General features: G+C 40.0%; 1 protein-coding gene across 2 annotated transcripts; it reads right to left on the bottom strand.

Moving 5' to 3' along the window:
- Nucleotides 1-697: 697 nt before the first annotated feature.
- Nucleotides 698-23,831, bottom strand: spats2 (spermatogenesis associated serine rich 2). 2 transcript variants are annotated; one of them, XM_088331190.1, is made up of 13 exons: nucleotides 23,683-23,831; nucleotides 19,092-19,379; nucleotides 18,729-18,808; nucleotides 11,528-11,636; nucleotides 11,087-11,136; nucleotides 10,139-10,358; nucleotides 8,909-9,028; nucleotides 8,535-8,670; nucleotides 7,217-7,275; nucleotides 6,011-6,120; nucleotides 5,830-5,932; nucleotides 4,436-4,581; nucleotides 698-2,945 (listed from the first exon to the last, which is right to left on the bottom strand). In XM_088331190.1, the coding sequence occupies exons 2-13, from the start codon at nucleotides 19,111-19,113 to the stop codon at nucleotides 2,703-2,705; spliced, it is 1,398 nt and encodes a 465-aa protein (XP_088187316.1). In that variant the 5' UTR covers nucleotides 19,114-19,379; nucleotides 23,683-23,831; the 3' UTR covers nucleotides 698-2,702. The 2 variants fall into 2 exon arrangements, with proteins under 2 accessions (XP_088187316.1, XP_088187317.1); XM_088331191.1 differs by lacking the exon at nucleotides 8,909-9,028.
- Nucleotides 23,832-24,701: the final 870 nt, after the last annotated feature.

The raw sequence follows: 24,701 nt of genomic DNA, 5'->3' as shown, positions 1-24,701 counted from the left end.
TTGTAAAAACATATGTGCATGGAAAAAACATTCCAGGTCATTTATATTATATACATTTATAAAAAACTGGTCCAACGACATCCGCTTTTGACAATCAGGAATGCGCATGGCAGACAGAGAGATAGCCCAATGTGTCCACTTTTTCCTGGTGATTCCTTTCCACAAATCCTAAGACTTAGTGGATTTTGCTAAAATGTCTATTTTGGGCAGATTGAACAATGGCTGCAGCGCCCTCCCCGCTATCTTGCTGGTACCCCTCCATGTTTCTAAATTGTGATGGCGACATGAGTAGTTGCTGGGAGCACACATGCACACTGGGTTGCGAGGCAGATTTTAAGTAATAGCCAGTTTGTTGACATTAGGGAAATTCTAGTTAAATTAAATAAGCACAAATATCCCATGGAATAAAATGTTGCTTATTTTAAGTATAATGCTATAGATTTTAGCATATAAAAAAATTTGAAAAATAAATCTGCCATTAAGTCATACACATTTTGTGCCCCACGCCCCCTTTAGTCAAATAGGTTATAAATGAATACGTTTTTCACATTTAACTAGGGTGAAATATGATTAGTTCTAAAACTTGAATGCAAGGGGAAAAAAAATACAAACTTGTCAAAATATTTGTGCACATGCAGATTTTGATGCTTATTATTCATAACTTTCAATACATAGTTGTAATTCAAAGCTCTCTTGGTCCATATTGCAAAGGGTTTATTCAAGATAAATGAAGTGTGCCATCGGGTCAATGAGGAATTGAAGAGAAGGGTAATGCTTGGGTGGTCATAAAGCAAATATTAAGTCCATTCGTGAGTGGGATGTTTCGTAGTGGTTGTGGGCGAAAATAGAAGAAAAGGCACTTGAGTTTGCGGCGGTTTCAGCGACTGGATAATAATGCCGAACGTGGAGATTAACATACAAAATACATACATGTACATGAATATACACAGAAAATAGAGCCATGAAAAAACAAGACATTGCATTTGGATTCATAACCCTCAATGACATTTTCGTTGAAGAAAGTGGGATATTTAACAGGGATTGAAGTCTTTGGCCATAAACTACAATTTGCGTCCGACAATTATTTAAAAAAACATGTTAAGACGAAACAGGAAAACTTCACCGTCGGTGACAAAAAATGTTTTAAGAAAACATTTGTTAAAGCTCACGCTAATCTTAACAATAATTATTGTTAAAGCCATCAGAAGAAAACACTCAATATTTTAACGAAGGCGCGTACAGAAAAGTGGAGGCGAAAACAACTATTAACTGCTTAATTGGTGAACTTTGAGATGCTAGTTAGGCTTGCCCATCACCTTACTTTGATGCTAATTGGAAGATAGACTATACAATATTCACTTCCAAAAGTATTTCCCCCTGTCAAATAACTGGAAAACCCCCAACACAAACCCATATTCCACAAGTAGGGCAACATTCAACTTAGATTCAGAATAAAAAAAACAAAATCTTTTTTTTTTTTTTACATTTATATTTCCCCCAGGTTACAGGCCAAACTGTGGCTCCTGCGATGAGGTATTTCATTTAGCTTCTTTCACGTTCGTTGGGCCGGCAACGCAAAATTAGAAACTTTACTCGTGCACCACAAACACAAATTGTCCGTATTTGGAAAAAAAAGCCCATTCCGTTATCAGATTGATCATAATCACAAACTTAAATCATCATGCGTTCAACTGAACAATGTAAAAATGTGTGTCCAACATAAGGCATCACAGCAAATAGCCCAAATGAATAAAGTCAGGTATCCTCAACATTGCAACATACCAATTCAAATTTTACACACAAAAAAACAAGGATGGCTAGTACTTCTTATAATCTAAACAGATAACGTGTGTGCTAACTTCCTATCGTTTCAAGGTGGTATGTCCATTGCATCTCCCAATTTTACTTGAACTGGTCTGAAAATTACTCACTGAAGCCAAAGCGCCAAAAAAATCTATCGTGAAAATCTACGACTGCCAGCACTTGCCACAAGATGGCAGCAAAACATCTGCCCACATTCGTGTCTTGGCACAAAGATGCCACAAAACGGCAGATGCTCAAAATCATATGGCAGCGTATAAGCTAAAAAATGTGTCTACAAAATGATCTCATCTGTAGTGTAGAATTTCCAGCGACCTCAGTGACTGGCGCAAAATACCTTCAATTTCACAACATGGCAGGAGGTAAAAACGACATGCCTGTTGTCATTTATACAAAAAGGGGCCAAACATAAACTCGAGGGAATTCAATCTAGAGGACTTTTCTATAGTTTTTGTGACATATTTCCCGTGATAACTGGGAGCCCAGGCCCATTTGTTGTTTGGAGACACCATGATGGCAAATAGCCATAGTTCTACATTGAAACCAGTGTTACCGGCTACTTGCTAGCTCAAGTTAATGGAGTCGTTCTCCCTGTTTTGTAGCAGCGCTTTACGCTTCATTTAATCTTCGATATGGAGTTATGAATCAAACAGGACGGGACAAAAGAAAGCCAAGTTTCGCTGAAGTGCTCGCAAGGTGGACGGGAGATGGCGAGGAGAAGCCCGACGAAATGGACTACTCTGGCCAAATATTGGTGCACAGCCGACGATGAAAATATGTAAACTTCTTTCAGGGATGGAGAGCGGAAGCTCGAGGAGCGCGAGGTCGATAAGTAAAGGGGCTCAGGGAAAACGGGAGGCGGCGTGTGGGACATCCCAGTGTCAAGGGCAGGGCATCCGAGGAAGCCTCTGAGGGAGACCGTTGTGGGAAGCTCGGTTTTGGTTGGATGAGGAAGCGGCGGCGGGGGGCCGCCCGCCCCGACAGTCGTTGGAAGGGCCGGCATCGCCGCGGTAACGTTGATCGGGACGGGCGGCGTGTCGGTCGTGGTTGGAGCCGCTATGGTAGCGCGGGCTGCCGGACTGGTAGCCGGGTCCATAGAAGGTGCGCCGGTTGCCTTGGAATATCTGAGGACCGCAGAAAGAGTTCTAAGTTTAGCTGAGGTCTAATTATTTATGAATGCCATTACAATCAAGCCCTATTTATTTCTAGACCAGGGGTCTCCAATATGCTGCCAGACCAAAATAACACCTGAGCAGCCCGCGTACAGTTCTGAAAACGGCTTACCAGGGATGGGTCAACGTAATTTCCCAATAATTTATCTTCCAACAGACATGGTTTTAGTGGTTAACTGAGCCTATCTGAACCCTACGTCTACTGATTAAATCACATGAAAATGTGTCATTTTAACAATGCAGTATCAAAATAGTGGCCTTTTTGCTGATCAGTGACAAAAAGTACCACATTTTCTGGCCAATAGCATCTCAATATTTGTGCAATTATTGATCAGTCAATAAACGTTATCACTGACCACAAACATATAACAATATTGGCAACGGGGATAGAATGGACAGCGATGGTAAGAGCACAAAATCCTAACCACAGCTCGGGACGTTGAGACTTGTTCACGATTTCATAACATTGAATAAAATTGTGGCGGGATTATATCCACTAGACCACTAGGAATACAGAAGACACATGAAAAGGCTTTAGGTCTCATCTAACTTCCACACTATTTTTAGTGACGGTACGAGATATCAGTGTAGTGAGAATTGATGACGCTACAGAACGTAAACGTACATTAAAAGCATCGTGGGAAGAGGAGTTCACGTGGCTTGTAGCAGACGACGCAACTCAAACATTGCATGAATGAAGATGAGTAAATACAGGTACATACTGATGGCAGATGGATAATATGCAATGAATGTTATAAGTAGATTTATAATGAACTTAATTTTAAAGTGTTGTTCTGTTATATGTTCTGATTATAAATCTTTAATACTTTGCAACTACGGGTTTTTTTGCGCTTAGTTGTCTTATTGTGTTTCAAGTTGTGGAAAATGGGGCAGGCAACTTTTCAGAGTTGTCTGCCCAGCCATAAAGTTGCCTGGTGTCCGGTAACTTTTTGTCATGAGTTTCAGATATTGCTCAAATTAAAAATTGTAAGTGACAAACCTTTTGAATAAGTGCCGCCATGCCATTTGTACCTCGCAGGACAACCAAATGACTTCCCACAATGCCATTTTCTTCATTCAGTTGAGAACGACTGAATCACATCCCCAAATGCCATCCGGCTCAGAATCCTGTGCGATCCGTAAAAACTCAGCAGGTTGTCTTTATCGTTTGATGTCCGACAATATTTTCATAGCTCGGCCCAATAACAACAACAACAATAATTTGGCACCGTGGCTAAAAAAATTGGGATAAGACTTTTCATGTGTCGTCTGTTTTTCTAGTGGTTTAGTGGATAGTATCCGGAGCACTCCACGCCATGATCTGTCATTCCCATTGCGTCCTGACGCGTATTCTTGGAAACAAATCTTAACTCTTGGAGCGGTTAAATTTGCCCCTGGGCCATCCTTACCAGGAAGAGGAGGAATTTTTTTTTGAGGCTTACCTGTTTGTTTGGCGGCGGTCGATATTGTGTGGGAGGCGAGCTTTGGGTTTGGGTAGGCGGCGTCTCCACGATATTTGGGCTGGCTACTGAGGAAGACGTTGAGTTGCAGCGGGAACGATCCGAGTAACCCGTCCGAGGTCGGTAAACTGTAGAGGGGGCGCACGTTTAATAAGAAACTCTTAGGAAAGTTATGTTTTTACATTAACTCATGTATAGATGCTTCAGTTAATTTTGTACTTAATATTGAAACTACAGTATTTCAACGGGAATTCGAAAGAAATGGCGCGTAAACCTAAGACGTACAATTGGCTCTTTCCCCATACACAATTGTAGGCGGGGACTGTCAAGCATGCATTTTTTTCCTTCAGTAACTCAAATTTCTTTGGCTTTTTCTAAAAGTTAAATGCGGACAACAATTCTCCCCCTAAACTGAATGAGGACTACATCAATTGTTATCAATAATGTATCGCTTTGACAAGTCAAGTTCATTCAGAGTGGCAAGACAGCGGCGTGACGAGGAAGCGGGCCGGGCTAACAGCTAGGCTAAAGGCTCTCCAACGTTCGCTCTCTGGACAATAAACTGGACCATTTAACAACTGGAAGTGGCATCGAACCGCGAGATGACGAACTGCTGCGCTAAAATTCTGACGAAGACATGGTTAATCTTATCTATCCCGGCTGACGTTCAAAGAACCTGTGCGGGTCAGATCGACATTTCGTTCTGTATACACGTGTACACGAATGACAATAAAGTAAATCTGAATCTGAATCTGAATTCTGGGGGCCATACGCTGCTCAAATAAAGGCTTAAGAAATTTGGGGGTTTAGGAAAAGAGTCAAAGCTTTTACACCAGTTAACTAAAAGTGGCTTGGACACCTTAACTTGCCTTAACTTGCCTAAACAGCTACTTTCCTTTTAGCCAATTTGAGTTAACCAGAGTTCAAAATGTAACTTTTAATGACACTACGAAAAAGAAAGCACTGATTACATTAACTGACTACTTTAGTCTGTATTGTACAGCTGGAAAGGAAATTGCATAGTATGTCAGTTCTTTAGCTTGACTATTATTGCTCCCATTTGTTTGTTACTTTGACTACTATGCACCATTAACATCTTTGTTACATCGGCCAATAATGTTGCGGTTCTTTGTGTTCCACACGATTTAGGACAGCTCTGCTTTTTGTAACCATGAAGATTTAATAAAAAGGGCAGGTTGACAGGTCTGGATCCTCTTCTGTTCTTGCAAGATAAAAATTCATTGATGTTTTCTTTCCTCACTTGGATCGTCAACTAAGAAAACTAATAGTGCACAATTTAATTCCATGAGTGTATTGAAAAATTGTCCGTTATTTCAAGGTAACAAAACTCGAGAAGCACCAACAAAAGAGATTACCAGATCCAAATTCTTCTATGCTTGACTTCAGCGGTTCCAATTCGAATGTAAATCTGACCGCTTTACCGAGGTCCTTATCGTATTTGCCCTCACTCACAAAGTGCTGCAAAGACAAAACGATGACAGAAATTGATCACTAGTAAAGCAGCGATAACGAGTCTTCATAGTGTGAGTGAAGCACCTTGATGTCGGCCCGCAATTCGGTCAGCTGCTCTTCGGACATGGATGCAGACTGATCCGTCAGCCTGCGCAGCTCTTCGGCTCGCTTCTGTCGGGCGTTGAGACTTACCACTGAAAATACAATGCGAGGGATAATGACACATTTCTGCGGTATACGTTTGTCTTTTGCAGCATTCATGACGGACTGGAAACAATTTCACTGGTGTCTGGTAACATCCACCTCAAAAACGATAAAGGATTCAATGAATATGCAACAATTAGTAAGTGAGTAAGGTTGCATATATTTACAGCAGTCTCAGCAAGCCCACCATCAAGATCCATTTCAACCTAGTCAACAATTTGCCTCAAAGCGAAGTCCTTGTAGAGATTCTTTCAAACGATCTCAAATGCACAATCAATTCAAAATAGCAGCACTTGCTCTCTTATCTTTACTACAAAACATTCATGTCTTATTGACACAATCATATGCTTAATTTAGGTGTCATTTCATTTTAAAATTACTTTTCTAGAAGAAAAAATCCTTTAAAAGTGGAACATTATCTTATATTAGATAGCAAAATTTGGGAATTAACTGAAATAGGGAAAACTTAGTTTAGTAATTTAAAAACAATTAAAAAATAGAAACACACAAAAAAAATAATAACTACCTGCCACTATTGCAATTGTATTTCGACTTACTTTACAAAGCAAAGCTTCTTAAACCATAATGGTAAAGAGAAGATTCATTCATGGGAAAAAAACTGTTAAAAAACCAACTTATAGTAGCATATTTTCAATTAACACAGCTAATAAAAATATTTTTTTCTAATAAATAGTGCGGGATTGAAAAATAATGAAAAGCTTAACGCTAAAAGTCAGAAAGACATTTTCCCACGCTTCTGTGCATGACGATAGTGCCAAGAGACTCCCTTGACACCCGACACCATTACGTTTTTGCTGGCACTCTTGATCAAGGACCAGTTAGGCAGAAAGGACAACTAGTGCAAACATCGAATCTTGATTACCGTATATGTAATTATTTTTTACTTTTCATAGAGGTAGATATTGAAATGCCCCAGGTATAGTCGGACCCCTGAAGGCTATACTCTCTCAAAAACGAGAGTGTATAGCTCTTCTGCGACGATTCTTTTTACATGATCTTTCCCAAAAAACAGATGTCTTGTCCTCTCAGGCGTAGCCATGAAGCACTGTCAAAGAGGGCACTTACTGGCCTCAGCTTTCACTTTATCCATTTCGGCGAGCAGCGTCACTTCTCTGTCCATCAGGCTGCAAAAAAAGAGGGAAAGGATATGACGATCAGTTTTCTTTAATTTGATTGCATACAAAAATTCCAGAAAGATGAATTAAGAAACAGCTGCAGTTATTCTGGGTAATTAGCTGAAAGCAAGAAGAGGGATTGGCCCCAAAGATCATTGGTGCTTTTAGGATATACCAGATAAACCTCACGCCCAGTTGCTACCAGATAATTAAATCACTGTAAATAATTGGGTGGTTAGTGCGGAGGTCCAGGGTTCAATTCCAGCTACTTCAGCCTTCCTGTGTGGAGTTTGCATGTTCTCTCCGTGCCTGTCTGGGTTTCCTCCAAACATTCCAAAATCATGCATATTGGCCGGTCCAAACTGTCCCTAGGTGTAAATGAGCAGGTGAATTGTATGTCTTTGTGTGACTGGTTAGCAACCAATTCAGGGAGTCCCCTGCCCAATGCCCAAAGACAGCTGGGATGGGCTCCATGAGCCCTGCGACCCTATTGAGGATAAGCGGTGCCGATACTGGATGGATAATCGAATTACAACATAGTCTTCAGTTCAAATGTTTGACATAATTTCATCACGTCCAGACATTATAAACAGGTATGAAAGGTTTTGCTTGGAATGAATTCAGATGCACTCTTTTAACAAAGTCCAGCTGGGGGAGGTAAAGAGATTCCCTCCATCCCACTCATCCGTCACCTGGTGCGTAACGTTGGGGGTACCCGTTCTCTCAATGTGTGTCGTTTTCAGCCCCATCCCTCCGCACCTCCGATGGCAGCGGCTCACCTCCAGTCAACCTGTCTTCTCGAACCCCAATTTCAACCCTGTCCTAGCTTAGTCTGCAGCCTGTCCACCCCCCCTTGGTCCCATCGCGATCTGGCCGCCCTGAGAACCTAAACCTACTCATCGGGTACGCAACCAGGGTTTAAAGCCCTTGCCATTCTGCTAGATGGACACAGTATAGTGCCAAACGTGAATGTCTCTTTACTGCTACTAACTCGCTCAGTCTGCATGCTGGACAACAACTTTTACACATTTACTGTTCTCTAGCAGCCTGAGAGAGCATTTTCATGCTTTTTTTTAATGATGAATTTTGATAAAAATGACCTTGGGATTTGCCAGTTCCGGCCTGCAACCGTCTGCATGACAAGTCTGTTGTACACCAATTGTTTGAGTGTCAGATACAAGATTCGTCTCTTTTTTTTTATAACAACATTTACGCAGCAGTCGGTAATTTTGAGAAACTTATGTCATTAGTCATTAAAATTCCCTTACGTGGTCTGGAGCTCAGCAAAGGTCTGCTTCATCTTTTTGATGGACGACTCCATCTCCTCCTTCACAAGCATCCTGTAGTGATTCAGCGAAGCAGCGCATCGCTGCAAGTCCTTTGCAGAGCGGTCGATATTTGGTGCTGCAAGTGAACAAGAGAAGGACTTTAAGGACCTACATACACACACAAGGGTCTGCAGTTATAACTACAAACTAGTAAATGTTTTTTACTTATCCAAAATGAGAGTGTTACTAATGAATTGAATCTAACAAAGGGCAAAATTATTTTTAATTTGTACTTACTGCAATTAGGCATGTACGTTTTTATATTGTCAACTTAACAGTAGTAGCACATCTGGGCATTGAGTCAAAGCGCCTACCAATCTTTTTGCCTGTAGTTGACCGTATCTGACTTTGCCCATCGGGGTGTGCAAAGAAATTCTGACGCTGGGAATCACGTGATTTGGTGCCTCTCCGGTGAGAACTCTCTGCTTCTGCACCTAGGAGAGGACCGCAATTCTCAGCTGTATATTCATTTAGGTGCACTGATGCATCCACATTTGTTTTCGATAAGTGAGAGCATACTCCCATCTGTATTGTGCTTGGGCCTTCTTAAGATCAAAATGTCTAATAAAAAACATTTTTTTGTAATAACATATTTTCCAGACAATATGGCACACCTGCAAAAAATTGCCAGAAATTAGAAAGTCCTCCTTATTATCAGGTGCGCCTTTTAGACTGGAAATACATCAAATCAAATCAGACATGCATAACAATGATATGCTTCAACTGTAACCATTTATGATCGAATCAAATGTATTTAGTTGTGGGTCCAAAATTTAGAAAGCAATGTGAGAAATACCCAACTAAACACTAATATTGGCTCTTATAAAAAGATGTGAATTTGGCATTCAAGACTTGAAAAGACATTGATAAGTTTATAATATTCGTTCATCCGGCGTTCAAGTGATATATTTATGCTGATATGGGACACAGGCTCTAGCATTATTATTGTTTGATAAATCTATTAAATCATCAGACATTACACCGTGAAATATAGTGCCCTGAAGAATTAGCCTATGTCTGGAGAGAGGTTTGGCGGTTTTATTGAATTCTATTTAAAATTACATGGTGTGGTTCTCTCCCTCCAAAAAGAGAAAATCTAATTATTTTTGCTTTCATGGCTCTTTGGGTCAAAAAAGTTCCTTGTAGGTTGCTTGTAACATTTTATACAACTCCAACAAATTTACTGCTAGCCTAGTAAACATATATTGTGTCTGTTTATATTAGTGAGATCAAAGTTAACAGATGCAAGTGTATTTATTATGTATTTTGTAAATTGTAAACAAGCCGGTTTTGCCATAAAATAAAACATGTTTGTCAAGTAAACAAAGTCACACTTGTACATGCAAGGGGTGATGGCAAACAGTGTGTCAGAGTCTTACTTAATGTAAATTTTGAGAATTTTTCTGTTGTACTTTAGGGCTTGGTCAATCAAAACAAGTAAATAGATTTCGGCCGGGTTGGGGCAGTATTTTTTCGGCCCGATCTTACTTCTGACTGCAATACAAGAGAAGGCGCACCAATATACAAGCATCTTTTGTGATTACCCGTTATTTGCGTGGTTAACTCAGAGTCCAGCTCCAACGCATCCAAGGAAGCGGAGTCTAAATGTTCGCTCAGGGAATCAAGTGACTCCCCCTCAGCGAAGGAGCCGTTTGGGTGGAAGCCGTTGCTCTTATCCTTGCTGTCATCAAGTGGTGTGACTTCGGACGGGCTTGGTTCTGCTGCAGGCTCGGGCTGGGGCTTGGGCTTCTTTTTCTTGTTGGGCTGCAGATCAAGATATAAATGTCGGGGAGCTTTGTTGACATTTTCTTTTTTTTAGTATCAAAAGGACAGGAGAAATGCGACACGCAAAAAACTAATAGTAGCTATTCATTCATGAATAAAGAAAAAGGCCATTATTTCTATTATATCTAATTTAGGATATACGTACTAGTGTAATAATGTCACCTTCCTCACTAATGCTTGGTCTAATGTGAGTTGATTTCAAATGCCTTTAGGGCTGCAACAAACGATCATTTTAATAATCGATTAATCTATTGATTGTTCTTACGATTCATTCGTGAATCACATTTTAAAGTAGATAAGTATTTTAACCCACTGTAGTAGTAGATTTCTACTAATCCAATACCAGCTCAGTAGCCTAGATGGTAAGGCGCCCGCTTTGAGACTGGGAGGTCGGTGGTTCGCGCCCCGGCCGAGTCATTCCTAAGACCTAAAAAGTGGTCGGCGGCGCCCTATGTTGGCTGCGGCTGCATCGGCTCGCTACAACGGGTCAGGTGCAATCGACATTTCGTTCTGTGTACATTGTTACACAGAATGACAATACAAGGAAATTATTATTATTATTATTATTCAACAACCATCAGTTATAGGAATGTTCACAATTCACAGGCCAGCCCATTGGAAATCCCCAATAATTGACAGACGTTAATAGTACTTTTAAGTAAAGACCAAATCTTGAACCCAATTATAACTGATGAGGTTGCACCTACCTTCTTTTTGCCTGTGACACTCCACTCCTTCAGGATCTCCACTGCGCTACCTAGAAATAGGCGAGCCCAAAACATTCCAATGTACTTAGACAGCTTGAGAGATACTTGCTGATGTCAAAATGTAACTTAAATGAAAAAAAGAGGAGTTCCTTATGCCCTAAATAGACCAAGTGTGTGCGAGACAGACAGAACACACGTAGACACAAGTGCCACTATGCTGCCAAATAGTTGGTCACAACTGACTTAACTCTAAGAAGGTGGAACTGCTTAAAAGAAACATTGCAATCTCCTCCAAATGTGGCCGCTGTCATGTGTGACGTACATATATGGTGCCTTTAGGGCATTTCTGAGCTGGGGCTTTTAAGGGAAATATAAGCTCAACACTAGCTTGTAAATGTTTTATAGACACGCTTTCTAGGTCAACAACAGAAAACCTCATACCTTCTAAGAATGCCTGAACAGCCTTGTCAACGCAGTTCTCAAAATGCTGCAACACCAGAACAATCTCATTGTTGCTTTTATTAGGGACGACGGCCCTGACGGCGCTGATCTGCAACACAATGGATGAAGAACAGGTTTAAAGTAAAAAAAAACAACAAAAGTTACGCAGTCGGCACAATTAGAGATGATTTACTAGCTCTACTTATGTTGAAAATGTAATCAAAGGAGTATGGCATCACATAGTCACAAATATAATGAATAGGAAAAAAATGCAGTATTAGGAATCAATTGGCCCGATCACAACAAACTAGAGATCCAGCCGGGTGACAACAAACAACACTAAAGCGGTGCCTATAATTGTATGATAATAATAGACCAGCTAACCTTCCCTGTTCTGGCTTCATTAAGATTACCAAGTAATTGTTTGAATGCTTTCTTCAAAATTACAAGTTACTCTGAAATGACAACATTTTAAAAGTCAATGACAGGGTTGACATTTGAACACATTAGAGGCACACCTGTGGAAGCCTTTGAAAGCACGCCTTTATTACCGACTTTCTTCGAGCAACATTGAAAAGTTTAAAAAAAAAAAAAAGAAGAAGAAGAATCAGACAACAAATCAAGAAATTGCGGGCATGCTCAGATCTGGCTCAAAAATTGGCTGTTGATTCATTCATCTGTCCTACAAGTGCAATGATTACTCTGAAGAGAGTAGGGATAACTATTATTGATAACCAATTATATATTCATATGATTTTAAAATTATTAAGCCGTTTTTAATATTAGGGTGGAGTTTACAAAGAAAATAAAGCAAGTACTGTAATTTTACGACTATAAAGCGCACCTCCCAAAAATATTTTTTTGTCCTATATCGTCCATACATAAGGCGCACCGGTCTAAAAGGCCCCACAGTGGGAACGTCACCAAAACAGTCAGATAGTTGAGTCAAACTTATTAACCCCTTAACATTCCGCCGGCTCGCAAAGATGCAAATACGTGTCTCAGACACGGTGTCTGTACAATGTCACCATTCACTCAAATGCGTCATTCCACATATCATTAGGAAGGTTAAAATCTGGGGATTCAAGAAATGCCAACCATATCTCAATTTCCATTTTCTTTTTCGTTGACAACTGTTTGGACAGAAAAGTAAGAATTTCATTGTGCAGGGAAACTTGGTTCTTTACTGTGCATATGACAAACACTTTGAATTGAAGAGACTCATCACAGAAACATCAAGATCAGACTGAAACAAGATACTGGGAAAATATAAAGCCGGGGTAGCTCACCAAAGTCGTCTCGCAGCCATCACGTTTATTAAGAACACACAACCATGGTTCTCTTACATCCGTGAGTGTAGTAAATCCAACCGTGTAAAATATCTTCACACTCCAAAACACGCAATAATATATATATGTGTGTATATATATATATATATATATATATATATATATATATATATATATATATAAACACCGGAGCCAATATCCCCCAAATGGGAGGTGGCTAGAGTCAAGAACACATTCCTGACTCTTTCTGGGAGATTGATACAGAGGAGGGGGTTCCCAGGCCCCTCGCTCAACTCAACTGATGTGTCCAAAAAGGACACTTGGCAATTAACGTATTTTTCGCTCTCTAAGGCCCACTGGATTATAAGATGCATCCCCATATGAAATGAAATGAAATGAAAAGAAAAGTATTTTGTAGTCTATTTTTATTCGTAAGACTCACTGAACTTTAAGGTGCATGGAATAGATACTACAGTAAGAGCTACTGTATTTGTGTGTTTTGCGCATATTATTACAATGATTGACCAATCGAAAAATGTCACTGACCAAAATCACAAATCGTTGTATACAATGGGAATCGAGGCACAAAAACTTAACCGCGAGTTTGACAGATGAGGAAAAAAAAAAAAAGATTTACTGTTAACGCTTCATCACACTATTTTTACTCACTGTGCCAGAAACTGATGTTATTTAATGGAGAGAACAAAGTCGTCTTGAAATATATAATCAAACGCAAAACAACAAAATGAGGGGAATAACTCATGGGTGTATCTGATGACAAATCGTAATAAGTGTTCCCTTAAAATCATTCGAAACCACTTTCTGTTTTCTCCTTTCTACAATAACATTGCGAGTAAAAATAGCGTGATGATAGAATAAAATCGAATGCATTCTCATATGTCATCTGTATTAATGGTAGTCTAGAGGTTAGGTTGTAGGGCTCTCAATTTTTTAGCCAACTTGCGGTTTTTGAGTGTGCCTTATAGTCCGGAAAATACGGTACATAGTTGCGTGTTATCGATAAGCTGAATTCAAAAACATGATCATGTATGTAAAGGCACTAATCATGTTAAAGAGTTCACATTACAGAAAACAAATATTACCACTAAAAAAAGCATGTTATAAATCTTTTCCACCGATTATATTTTGAAATTACCGAGAAAAAAAAAATTAAATCACAATGACCCATCACTGGGAAACAATTTTCAGAACTGCACACAGTGATACAAGTAAATGAAAAATACTTTCGCCATTTTTAGCCAAATAGACGTGTTCTAAGTTTTGCTAGGGCCTGTAATCTCGCCAGAAAGATGAGTCGGCATCGAGTAATTGTCTCTGGCACCTTGCCTGCGAGAGGCAATGATGAGAGGTTTAGCAGACTAGTCTCGCTAAACCGGTGGCTGGCAAGTTTTTGCAATCAGAAGGGATTTAGGTTTGTGGATAACTGGCCTGCTTTCTGGGGCCGACCTGACCTGCTGAGGAGAGACGGCCTTCACCCTAACTGGGAAGGTGCTCTCACTCTTTCTAAAAATATAGATTACTGTTTAAGCCTTACATGACAGGGTACACTAGTGCAGGCCAGGTCACGGGTGATTAGTGAACCTGTTACCATGGGTGTGGAGTCTGTAATGCTAGAGCTAACTAGCGCTATGCTAGATTCATGCAATTCACATAGTTTTTGTAGTTTAGAGCGTTCTACTGACTGCACCATACACCCTGATTTATACTCTTCTATAGCATCTTCTTCTGCGCTTCTTACCTCTGTTTCTCCCTTGTTAGGTGAGGAGGGAGATGAAATAACATTATTTTCTACCAATAGTCATCCTGCTACTCCACCTGTCAACAATATTCCTGTGGTATGGAATTCGGGCCGCATCTGCCGTCATGCAAGGCACAAGACCCGGGACCGGCAGTCTAATCCTGTGGTGGTTACCACTAAGGTTGCCATTAAGGTTCAAAACTCGCGAAAGGTTTCAGCTCAGTCCACAGTGCTGAAGCTTGGCCTTCTTAATATTAGATCACTAGCCTCCAAAGCTTTACTTGTCAATGACCTTATTAATGAACACAATCTTAACCTTATTGGCCTTTGTGAGACCTGGTTAAAACCAAATGAGTTTGTAGTGTTAAATGAGGCTTCTCCCCCTAACTTTGTGAGTTCGCACTTGGCACGACCATGCAAAAAAGGTGGAGGTGTTGCTCTTATATCGGAAGATAGGTTGAAATTTACTTCTAATACCCCTACTAGTTTTAAAATGTTTGAAGCACTTGTTATGAGGTCCTTAATGTCAACACCAATTTATTTAGTTGTTGTGTATCGCCCACCTGGACCATACTCAAATTTTTTGAAAGAATTTTCGGAACTGTTAACAGACTTAGTAATTTATGCGGACAATGTTGTAATTATTGGTGATTTTAATGTTCACATAAACTCCCCATCAAATTCACTTGCAATTGCATTTAAGTCACTGATTGATACATTTGGTTTCAATCAAATAGTTGATGTGCCCACTCATAAAGATGGGAACACTCTAGATCTTGTCCTGACCCGTGGCGTAGTAGCCTCAAATGTTACAGTGTTACCGTATCCTAATGCCATCTCTGATCACTATTTTGTTAAATGTGAGGTGCTGTTTAATGTTTACTGTGATAAGGAAAATTTAGGCTTTAGCAGTCGCAATATCCGCCCTAAAACGGTGTTAGCCTTAAAAGAATTATTACCTACGGTAACTGCAGCCTTCCCTTCGTACACTGGGTCTGTTGACTCACTTACAAACAACTTCAATACTGCTTTGGTAAATGTTCTTGATTCTGTGGCGCCCCTAAAGTATAAATTCCGACCCAAGAAGAATACACCTTGGTTTACTGAAGAAACTAGGTTATTCAAACAAAGTTGCAGAAAAATTGAACGAAAATGGCGCACTACTAAGCTGGAGGTTTTTCGACTGGCCTGGTGTGACAGTTTGCTGAAATATAAAGTAGCTCTTGCCTCAGCTAAAGCTTCGTATTTCTCTAAGATTATTGTTGAACATAAGAATAATCCGAAATTTCTGTTTGACACAGTGGCGAAACTTACCAGACAACAACTTAACCCAAATGGTTGCACTTATTCTGCTAATGACATTATGGAATTTTTTAATAAAAAGATTCAACTAACCAGGAATGAAATTTTAAAAGAACGCTCTGTTTCCTCCTCCTATATCAAAGATGTGGAGGTGCTAGGTATGGACTGTGTCAGCGGTTGTTCAGAAACATTCTCCAGTTTCAATGATTTGTCCCTTGATAAACTAACACAGATGGTCAGTAGGGCCAAACAAACTACGTGCCTGCTTGATCCGTTTCCAGCTTCACTGGTGAAGGATCTGTTTGGGATCTTAGGACCATCAGTTTTAAATATTATTAATATATCGCTATCCTCGGGTATTGTTCCTGTAGCCTTCAAGTCTGCCGTCATTAAACCCACGCTTAAGCGACCTAACCTTGACCCAGAAAGCCTAGGTAATTATAGGCCAGTGTCAAATCTGCCATTTTTTGCGAAAGTACTTGAAAAGGTCGTTGCACAGCAGCTAAATGACTTCATGTCAGAAAATAACCTTTTTGAAACTGTCCAGTCAGCATTTAGGGCAAATCATTCTACTGAGACAGCCCTTGCTAAAGTTACCAATGATCTCCTTTTAACAATAGATTCTGGTGCCTCATCAATGTTACTGCTGCTGGATCTCAGCGCTGCTTTTGATACGGTCGACCACAACATATTATTGGTTCGTCTAGAACGCATTGGTATCTCAGGAACTGTACTCTCGTGGTTTAGGTCCTACCTGTCAGACAGGATGCAATGTGTTAACTATGGCAATCTGACCTCTAAACAATCTAATGTCCCTTGTGGTGTTCCTCAAGGCTCTGTACTTGGCCCCCTTCTTTTTAGTATTTATATGATCCCGCTTGGTGACATTATCCGCAAGTATAATATTAGTTTCCATTGCTATGCAGATGACACTCAACTGTATGTGCCACTGGAAAAAACTGGACATTTAAGTTTTAGAAATCTGGAGGCTTGCCTTACTGAGATTCAAAGATGGATGTCAAATAATTTTTTACGCCTTAACCCAGAAAAAACTGAAATGTTGATTATTGGTCCAGCTCACTGTCGTCAGTTGTTTTCAAACACTACCCTGAACCTAGACAAATGTAATATCACCCATAGTGACTCGGTCAAAAATCTAGGTGTTATATTTGATCCTAATCTGTCGTTTCAGTTACACGTGAAAAATATTACTAGAATAGCTTTCTACCACCTCCGTAATATTGCGAAGATTCGTTCGATGCTGTCCCAATCAGATGCAGAGATTTTAATTCATGCGTTTATTACTTCTCGGCTTGATTACTGTAATGTATTGCTTTCTGGTCTCCCGATGTCTAGCATTAAAAGTTTGCAGCTGGTTCAGAATGCGGCAGCTAGACTTTTGACTAAGACCAAAAAGTTTGAGCATATTACTCCTGTATTGGCCCACTTGCACTGGCTCCCAGTCCACTTAAGATGTGACTTTAAGGTTCTCTTATTAACATATAAATGTTTGCATGGGCTTGCACCCTCTTATCGCTCCGATTTGATTTCCCCCTATGTTCCTGCACGGAGTTTGCGCTCGGAAAATGCCGGTCTACTTGTGACTCCGAGAGCCAAGAAGTCTGCGGGCTCGAGAGCGTTCTCCATCCGGGCCCCGGTGTTATGGAACGCCCTGCCTCTGGAGATAAGATCTGCAACCTCAAAGGAAGTTTTTAAATCGAGGCTTAAGACACACTTCTATTCCAAAGCATATGATTGATGCCCACCTCATATTCTGTTTTGTCCTGTCTTTTTCCGACGCCTGCCTGGCTGATACGAAGGAGAAGGATGATTTGGAATGGGTCAGCGGACCGGCGTCTGACCTGCAGCATGTCAACCCCTGCATTTACCAGCTGGCAGAGACGGGAGGCAGCGTCGTGGCCGTCATAGACTTTCTGGACTGGTTTGCAGGCTGGGGGCGTCGTTGATGTCATGCACTTCCCGGAAATTTTCAACATCTTACCTTATGTTTACTATTATGTGTACAGTAATGCTAATTGTAATTCACCCTGGTCAATCCTGGAAGGGGGATTACCACATGTGAGGTCCTTTCTCAAGGTTTATCTTTTCTCCTCACACTGAGGTTTTTGAGTTTTCCTTGCCCGCATGCTGGTTTAAGATCAGGTAATTGTGTAATTTTGTAACTGTAATCCTGTGCAGTCCTTTGAGACATTTTTGTGATTAAGGGCTATATAAATAAATTTGACTTGACTTGACTTGACTTAAGGGATGGGCAGGGCACATGTGTGATGCGGCAGGGGTAAACCAGTGAAAGCTCTCAGGCCCTACTGTTGAACAAAAGAGTGTGTTGTGTCACCCTGACCCGAGCGACATGGCTGCTTTCTCGTGTTCCGTTTCATCTGGAGGGACGAAAGCATGACCAACTTGGGTGCCGAGGTGCTTAACTTGTTTGAGTGTTTGGGCCATGGTCCCCAAAAAATGTGTGCGTTTTTTGTTACTTTTTCCCTTTTTGTATTTCCTTTTTTTATTGTGTATATGTTTGTCTTGCCGTCGGTCACCCCTCTCGAGCGATATGACCAGAGTAGATAGATAGTGTTCTGTATCACGAAATGGCTTTTCTTGACAAATAAGAATATTACATTAAAGGAGCGGGGTTCCCAAACGTTATCTTAAAATAGCCCCTCAGGCTTATGGAATGATAAAAGCCCTTGGTATGCATTTCCAAATCTTCAGGTGAAGTGACATGTAAAATGATAAACAATTCTCAAGGAGGCACCGATGTGCAAATAGTAGGGAGAGAGTGAGTGCATGCTTGACACACTCCTCTTCATTATATTTATACATAGCTTACCTTTTCCTTCATCCTCTCCGGCGGACCTCCTTGGGACATGACCATTTTTGAGCGCGTGTCAAACACCACCCCAGAAGTGTCTACAAAAAGCAGAAAAATACAACAGGCTTCAAAAATCTGTGTTTAGAATTTTCATTTTTAACATTTTAAACGGTTCTAAACACTAGTTTATATATGTCAAACAAAAAGACTCTTGAGGGATATTTCCTCTTATCATGCTTGGGAAGAAGATTCCCAATCAGCAGACTGTAAGAAGGAAGTTCAAAGTCTAACAGATCATTTACAGATAGGAAAAGAGGTTAAAGTGACAGTAAACATTGAAAATGACTTCGCCATGAATGCGTCAACCCAGCAAACACTCACCCTTTTGGTTCTTCTTTGCCATGCTGTGAAGTTCAGAATCCGTGTGGTGAGGAGTCTGCAACTTGCTCAAGAGGTTGACTTGAATGTGCTCCCTCGATTGTTCAAGTGGCCTATCCAAAGGTTGGCCAGATGTTTTCTGGGGGGCTTTTCTCAGAGACTGTGCTCTGATGAAGAAAGCTGGAGACTCCCAAGGGGGCTGCGAGTAGTGGGTAGGAAAATATTCCGACTAACTGTTGCCTGTCAGCTGAGAGGTTGACGTGACTTCTCTTTCTTGTGGTCCACACTAATCTGTCAAGAGAAAATTTTCATGAATTTTGTTGCAGCTTTAGGCCTTAAACAACTGAACCAGTGATGTTGGTCTTTGAGGGGGGACAACCGCAAGAACATTGAAAACATGTTTTTATTATTGTTGTGTAGGTTGAATATGATTTAAGAGGCAAAAACACCCAATTGCATCCATATGAGTGGCAGCTATTTGCCCCCTTGTTTTTTACTGAAAATTATAGTGTGTAAAGCCCACGTTGTGCTGTCGCGTGACCAAACACTTGACAAGACCAAAGGAGGTAAGCCTTTTTACCAGAGCCCTACAAAACTCAACATTTGAAGATATTGGTTGTTGACAGCAAGTGAAAAATGGCCAACTCAGAGCAGGGTCGATTATTTTTCATATCCACAAAATTGGTTATTTTGAAGCTGAGTATTGACTACTGGGACCACTACGCATTATTGTACATCCCTTTTCGGGGTTGGTGTTCCATTTAAACTTTGCACAACATTATCATAAGAGACAACAACAAGGCTGCAAACAGAGGTGATGGTTACAAATCCACATGCCATCTTAAAAACCTTAATTTACGGACATTTTTTGACTGTGACCTTTCTGATGATAGTCAGAAAGCAAACAGTGACTTTACAGAATATTTGAGTGTTTCCCAAAATTCAAGACAGACAAGACAGAAACACTAAAACGTAAAGAGACCTGTAACTAACTTCGTAGCTGCTCTAAACTAGACAAATCTTTATTTATAGCTATCCTTATCTTGTAACGCATTTGTTATGTAAGAATATCAAGTCAAGTGTGAAATATTCGAGTTTGTTTTGGAGCACTTTAAAGATTGGTACATAGATTACTTTTTCTAAGCAGCGCGTAGATAATTTTGTGTTTGACTAGTAAGCATGAGCAGGAAATAATGAAGTACAAATACTTTGTTTATTCTTTATTTTATGAAGAGTTTTCACGACCGGGCCTAGGCGATATGACAAAAATGATTATCACGACAAAACATTTATCGATTGATATTGATAATTATCGCGATAATCATCTCATTTTTTGTTTCACATTTTAAGCCTAATTTTTGTCCCTGAGTAAAGGTTGAGAAAATCCAATACTGCTTAAATCAATGTTTAATGTCAGAACAAAGACGGAAGGTGAAAAACTATTAAAGAATTTTTACAACTACAAAAGAACATTAAACAAGTAAATGCCTTTCGCAGAGGGGTAACTGGTTACAGGTGGCACCTTGCTAACTGACCTTTTTTGAGGGGACCCAGTGCTTGTTTAAAGTCCTCTAGCACTCGTTTGGGGCTGAATTGTTTTTCCTTCAGCATATTCTAGCAGGCAATTTTGTTTTAAATGGTGGACTAAGTTTGTCGTGCTGCCTGTTTTAGTCGGCGAAGTTTGCAGTGCATATCGCCGCTCTGTTTTTTGTTTTTTTTATTTTTTATCAGACCCTTAGTAGCCAAAATACCTACAAACAAGTGAAAATGAGTGGCCTCTACTGCTTGTGACTCTTTCAGCCTGTTTTGAGTGGGTCTGCTGGATGCCCTTTGTCTTTGGAGCCCCAATTTTTTCGATGGCCAAGTGGTAATTATAGTTTAAATTATTGACTTTCTTCGAATGTTTATATAATTTATCAGGGCTAAATTTATATGATAATTATTGTTATATTACCCGGGCCTACTAAAAAAAACCTCGTATTTGTAGTTAGAGCTGCTAAATATACTAATTTGGCCTTACAATCGTTTCAAAAAAAGTCTTATTTGATAATGTATTATACAAAGTTTCTCCAATGTATTTATTCACACCGTAGCTGCTTACAATGGATATAACTGCATGGTTCTGTTATAGAGAATTTAGGTTTAAATTTCCTGCCCTAAAGTCTTTGCCTGTGACGTCATGCATGTGTACATGCAGTAGGAAGTTTACGATTTTACTTATCAGTCAAATGTGGCAGTAGCAATTAAAAATTAGATTACTTACAAAAGGAGGCTTTAAACAAACTCTGCAGTGACAGTACAAAATCAAAATACGATGACCATGCATCACCAAGAGTGATAGGCTTAGTTGCTAGCAAAATACCAAAGATTGACCTAAAAGCCATAAAGCTTTTTTCATATTGGCCTTAAAACAAGAACGGATTGCTTTTCACAAGAAAATGAAAGCTCAACCTAGTCCTCCAGTCACCAATGCAAAAATATGCAGTGCTTGCATTGAGTTTAGGAAAATTTGACTTTTGGTGAACTTTCACATTGAAGCGGAAAGGTAGTTTAATCTTTACTAGTAAAACTTGATATGATTATAAATAATGTCCTACAGTACAATCTTATAGATAGGTTTTGCCCATTTTATATCCTACAAAAGTGGCCTGAACAAGAAAATTGATTACAGTTAAGGTCTAGGAAAATGTTCCCACTATACTATTCTACAGACTAAGAGGCCTCTTCCCTCTCAGAAGATCCACTAAGTCAGGTATGTCAAACAAAGTCCTCAGGCTGGATCCGGATCGTTGGATGATTTAACTCTGCCAGCCATAAATTTCTGAGTATGTAAAAGGAAAGCAAGCAACTAGGTCATTTCTATCAACGTATGATTTTCTTTTTTACACAAATGCAAACCAAATTTTCTCTCAGACTGCAACAAGGGCAGTGTTGGGTTTATATAACGTGGTGAGTTGGTTCAGGTGCAAAACTGCATTCAGTCAACTGTTAAAATAAACCAGTTAACCCAATCAATGCCAAACGTGAAAACATTTTCCCCAATGTTTGCGAATAAATGTGCTGTGTTTAGGATTCATCCATTGCTATCCATGATTATAATATATGTAGGTTAGATTACTAGTGTAGGCTATATGAGAGAGCATAATACAAAAAGCAGATAAAAAAAATTAGTTGACATCCCTTTACAGATCTGGGCAAAAAGTCTGGATCTGGCCCTAGAGCCAAATTGAGTTTGACATCCTTGTAAAGAAATAAAGATGTCGAAATGCAAACGGCACAATGTAGATTGTTAAAACGTCAGTTAATAATAATAATAATAATAATTTCCTTTGTATTGTCATTCTTTGTAACAATGTACACAGAACGAAATGTCGATACACCTGACCCGTTGTAGCGAGTCGATGCAGCCGCAGCCAGAGGGCGCCGCCATTATACCAATTAGGTATGTCTCGGTCGAGGCGCGAACCAGCGACCTCCCAGTCTCAAAGCGGGCACACTACCATCTAGGCTACTGAGCTGGTTGTAACCAAACCAGGAAGTTAATTGGTCAAATCATGCCTGTAAATCTGTTGCAAATCCCCCCCAGTCGTTTTATTTGTGTAAATCTAGAAACTGAAATATTTATTATGAGGATCAGCGTGTAATTTTAGCTAAAATCTTACCATCCCAAATTATATGGCTGAGTAGCAGCAGCATTAAAACGGGGGTGGGTGGGGGCTTCCAGGGGTTAAAGAGGCACTTTAAGAGACACTTTTTGTGGACAATATCTCTGCATTATTTGTAATTGCAACATCCTTTAATGTCTGGTAATCCTGAAAGGGGGATACCACATGTGCGGTCCCTTCTCAAGGTTTCTTCATTTTCCTCATACTGAGGTTTTTGAGTTTTTCCTTGTCCTCATGTTGGTTCCAGATCAGGGGGATTGTGATTAAGGGCTATACAAATAAAAATGACTTGACATGCAACTTCACAACTGAACACTTTAAACCACGCAGTGACGCAGGCAAGTCAATGGGATGCTCAGACCAGGCAAACCTCAGAGTGAAATGAAACCAGTGGATTCAATCGAGCTGCGCAAATGCTAAACAGGCACACTTTGGAACTAGAAGTGAAAATGCTCCAAAAAGAAAATACTCGCATTTTTTAACTCCAACAAACATTTAAGGCAACTAAAGCGCGGCATTTAGATGACAAGACATATGCAAGGTTGCAAAATGTAGCAGACACGCTATCCTTACTCCCTTCCCACCATCAGCCCAACTCCGGGGCTAAGGTTAGCTTGCTATCGTTACCTAACGCAGCGTTAGCATCAAACAGCTGCATGTTAACAACTACAATTATTAGCCTCTGGCGCAACATTTCCAGCAACTCGCCAGCGTTGAATTGAAACACGAAGGCAGTCGCAACTACCATTTTAATTCAATATACACGTCGTTAAAATACACTAGGTAGCATACAACTGGATTGCATGTATTTTGTTTTGAATACATCTGGTCTATTAGCTTTCTATTTGGCACCGATTTAGGTCACTCTCTTAGTAGCTTTGTTATAATTCGTTTGGCTAACCCTGCAAGTTTGTTTGAAAAATACCTACTTTGTGATGCTTTAGGATAGAATAATCGGGGCAGAGGGACCGCAGTTCCGAAAGACTTGTGAACAAGCAGTCAACCGTCTGTTTAGCTCCTTAGTCGCTCTGTGTTCAGCTGCGCACTCTGTTGTAATAGGGTTGTTCCAGGCTCCTCGAGGGTTGCCAGATTGGAGAAGCACAAAAACGCCTTTATTTCTCCTCTAACTGCAAACACTGTTAAATGCATTTACATTTTGTTTATGCATACCTGTCAACCCCCACGGCTCCATGCCCTTACAAAATGTTGTATCTCCCTTGCAAAATACAAAATAATCTTACACCATTTTTTTTCAAACGTGTTTATTTATGTAGTTTAACATGTTATATTGTACATGCCATGTAAGGTGCTAACCTGCCCAATGGGGGTATTAGGGGTTCAGTGTCTTACCGAAGGACACTTCGACATGTAACACGGAGGAGCCGGGATTCGAACTGGGATCTCTTGATCCCAAGACGAGCGCTCTACCTCCTGAGCCACTGCTATACTGAATATTGTTGTGAGCAGGGTTGGGTAGGGTTACTTTAACTTGATTACGTTCAATTACTTTTGGAGAGACAAAAGAAACTAAATATGAATAAAATTACTAAATTTTGTGCAGGCTTGGGGAGTAACCGAATACATGGAACGGCAAAAATGATGTTGGCAAGCTGTTTGGATTTATTTTCATTTTGTTTCTGTCGCATTTTATGTTAGTTTTGCCGGAGATCAAAGAGATCAAAGCCAGGAGAGAAAGCTTACTGCGTGTTGTGAGTCATAATTGTATTCATATTTAGTCTATTTTGTCTTTTATTAGCATATTTGGTATTGGAGTAATCAAGTTAAAGTAACCCTACCCAACCCTGGTTATGAGATACTGAGTTGCTCGACATGAATGAGGTTTATTAAAAAAAAAAAAAGTGTTTTCTTAACTTCTTTGTACAACAATAACGATTCGTAATATAATGCATCAAAGCAAGTGAGCCGTTTGAGAGCCGGCTCTCTTTAA

This window comes from Urocampus carinirostris, chromosome 3 (assembly GCF_059441175.1).
Source record: "Urocampus carinirostris isolate Australia breed hairy pipefish chromosome 3, RoL_Ucar_1.0, whole genome shotgun sequence".
Taxonomy (NCBI): Eukaryota; Metazoa; Chordata; class Actinopteri; order Syngnathiformes; family Syngnathidae; genus Urocampus; species Urocampus carinirostris.
The sequence above is the reverse complement of the archived record's forward strand: the minus strand, read 5'-3'. Positions and strand labels throughout refer to the sequence as shown.

Coding starts and splice junctions, on each gene's coding strand:
- spats2 (XM_088331190.1), bottom strand. CDS start 19,113: ATGGCAAAGAAGAACCAAAAGG. Junction 10,359..11,086: donor GTGTCACAGGCAAAAAGAAG/GTAGGTGCAACC, acceptor CTTGATCTGCAG/CCCAACAAGAAAAAGAAGCC. Junction 9,029..10,138: donor GTTAACCACGCAAATAACGG/GTAATCACAAAA, acceptor GTCCTCTCCTAG/GTGCAGAAGCAGAGAGTTCT.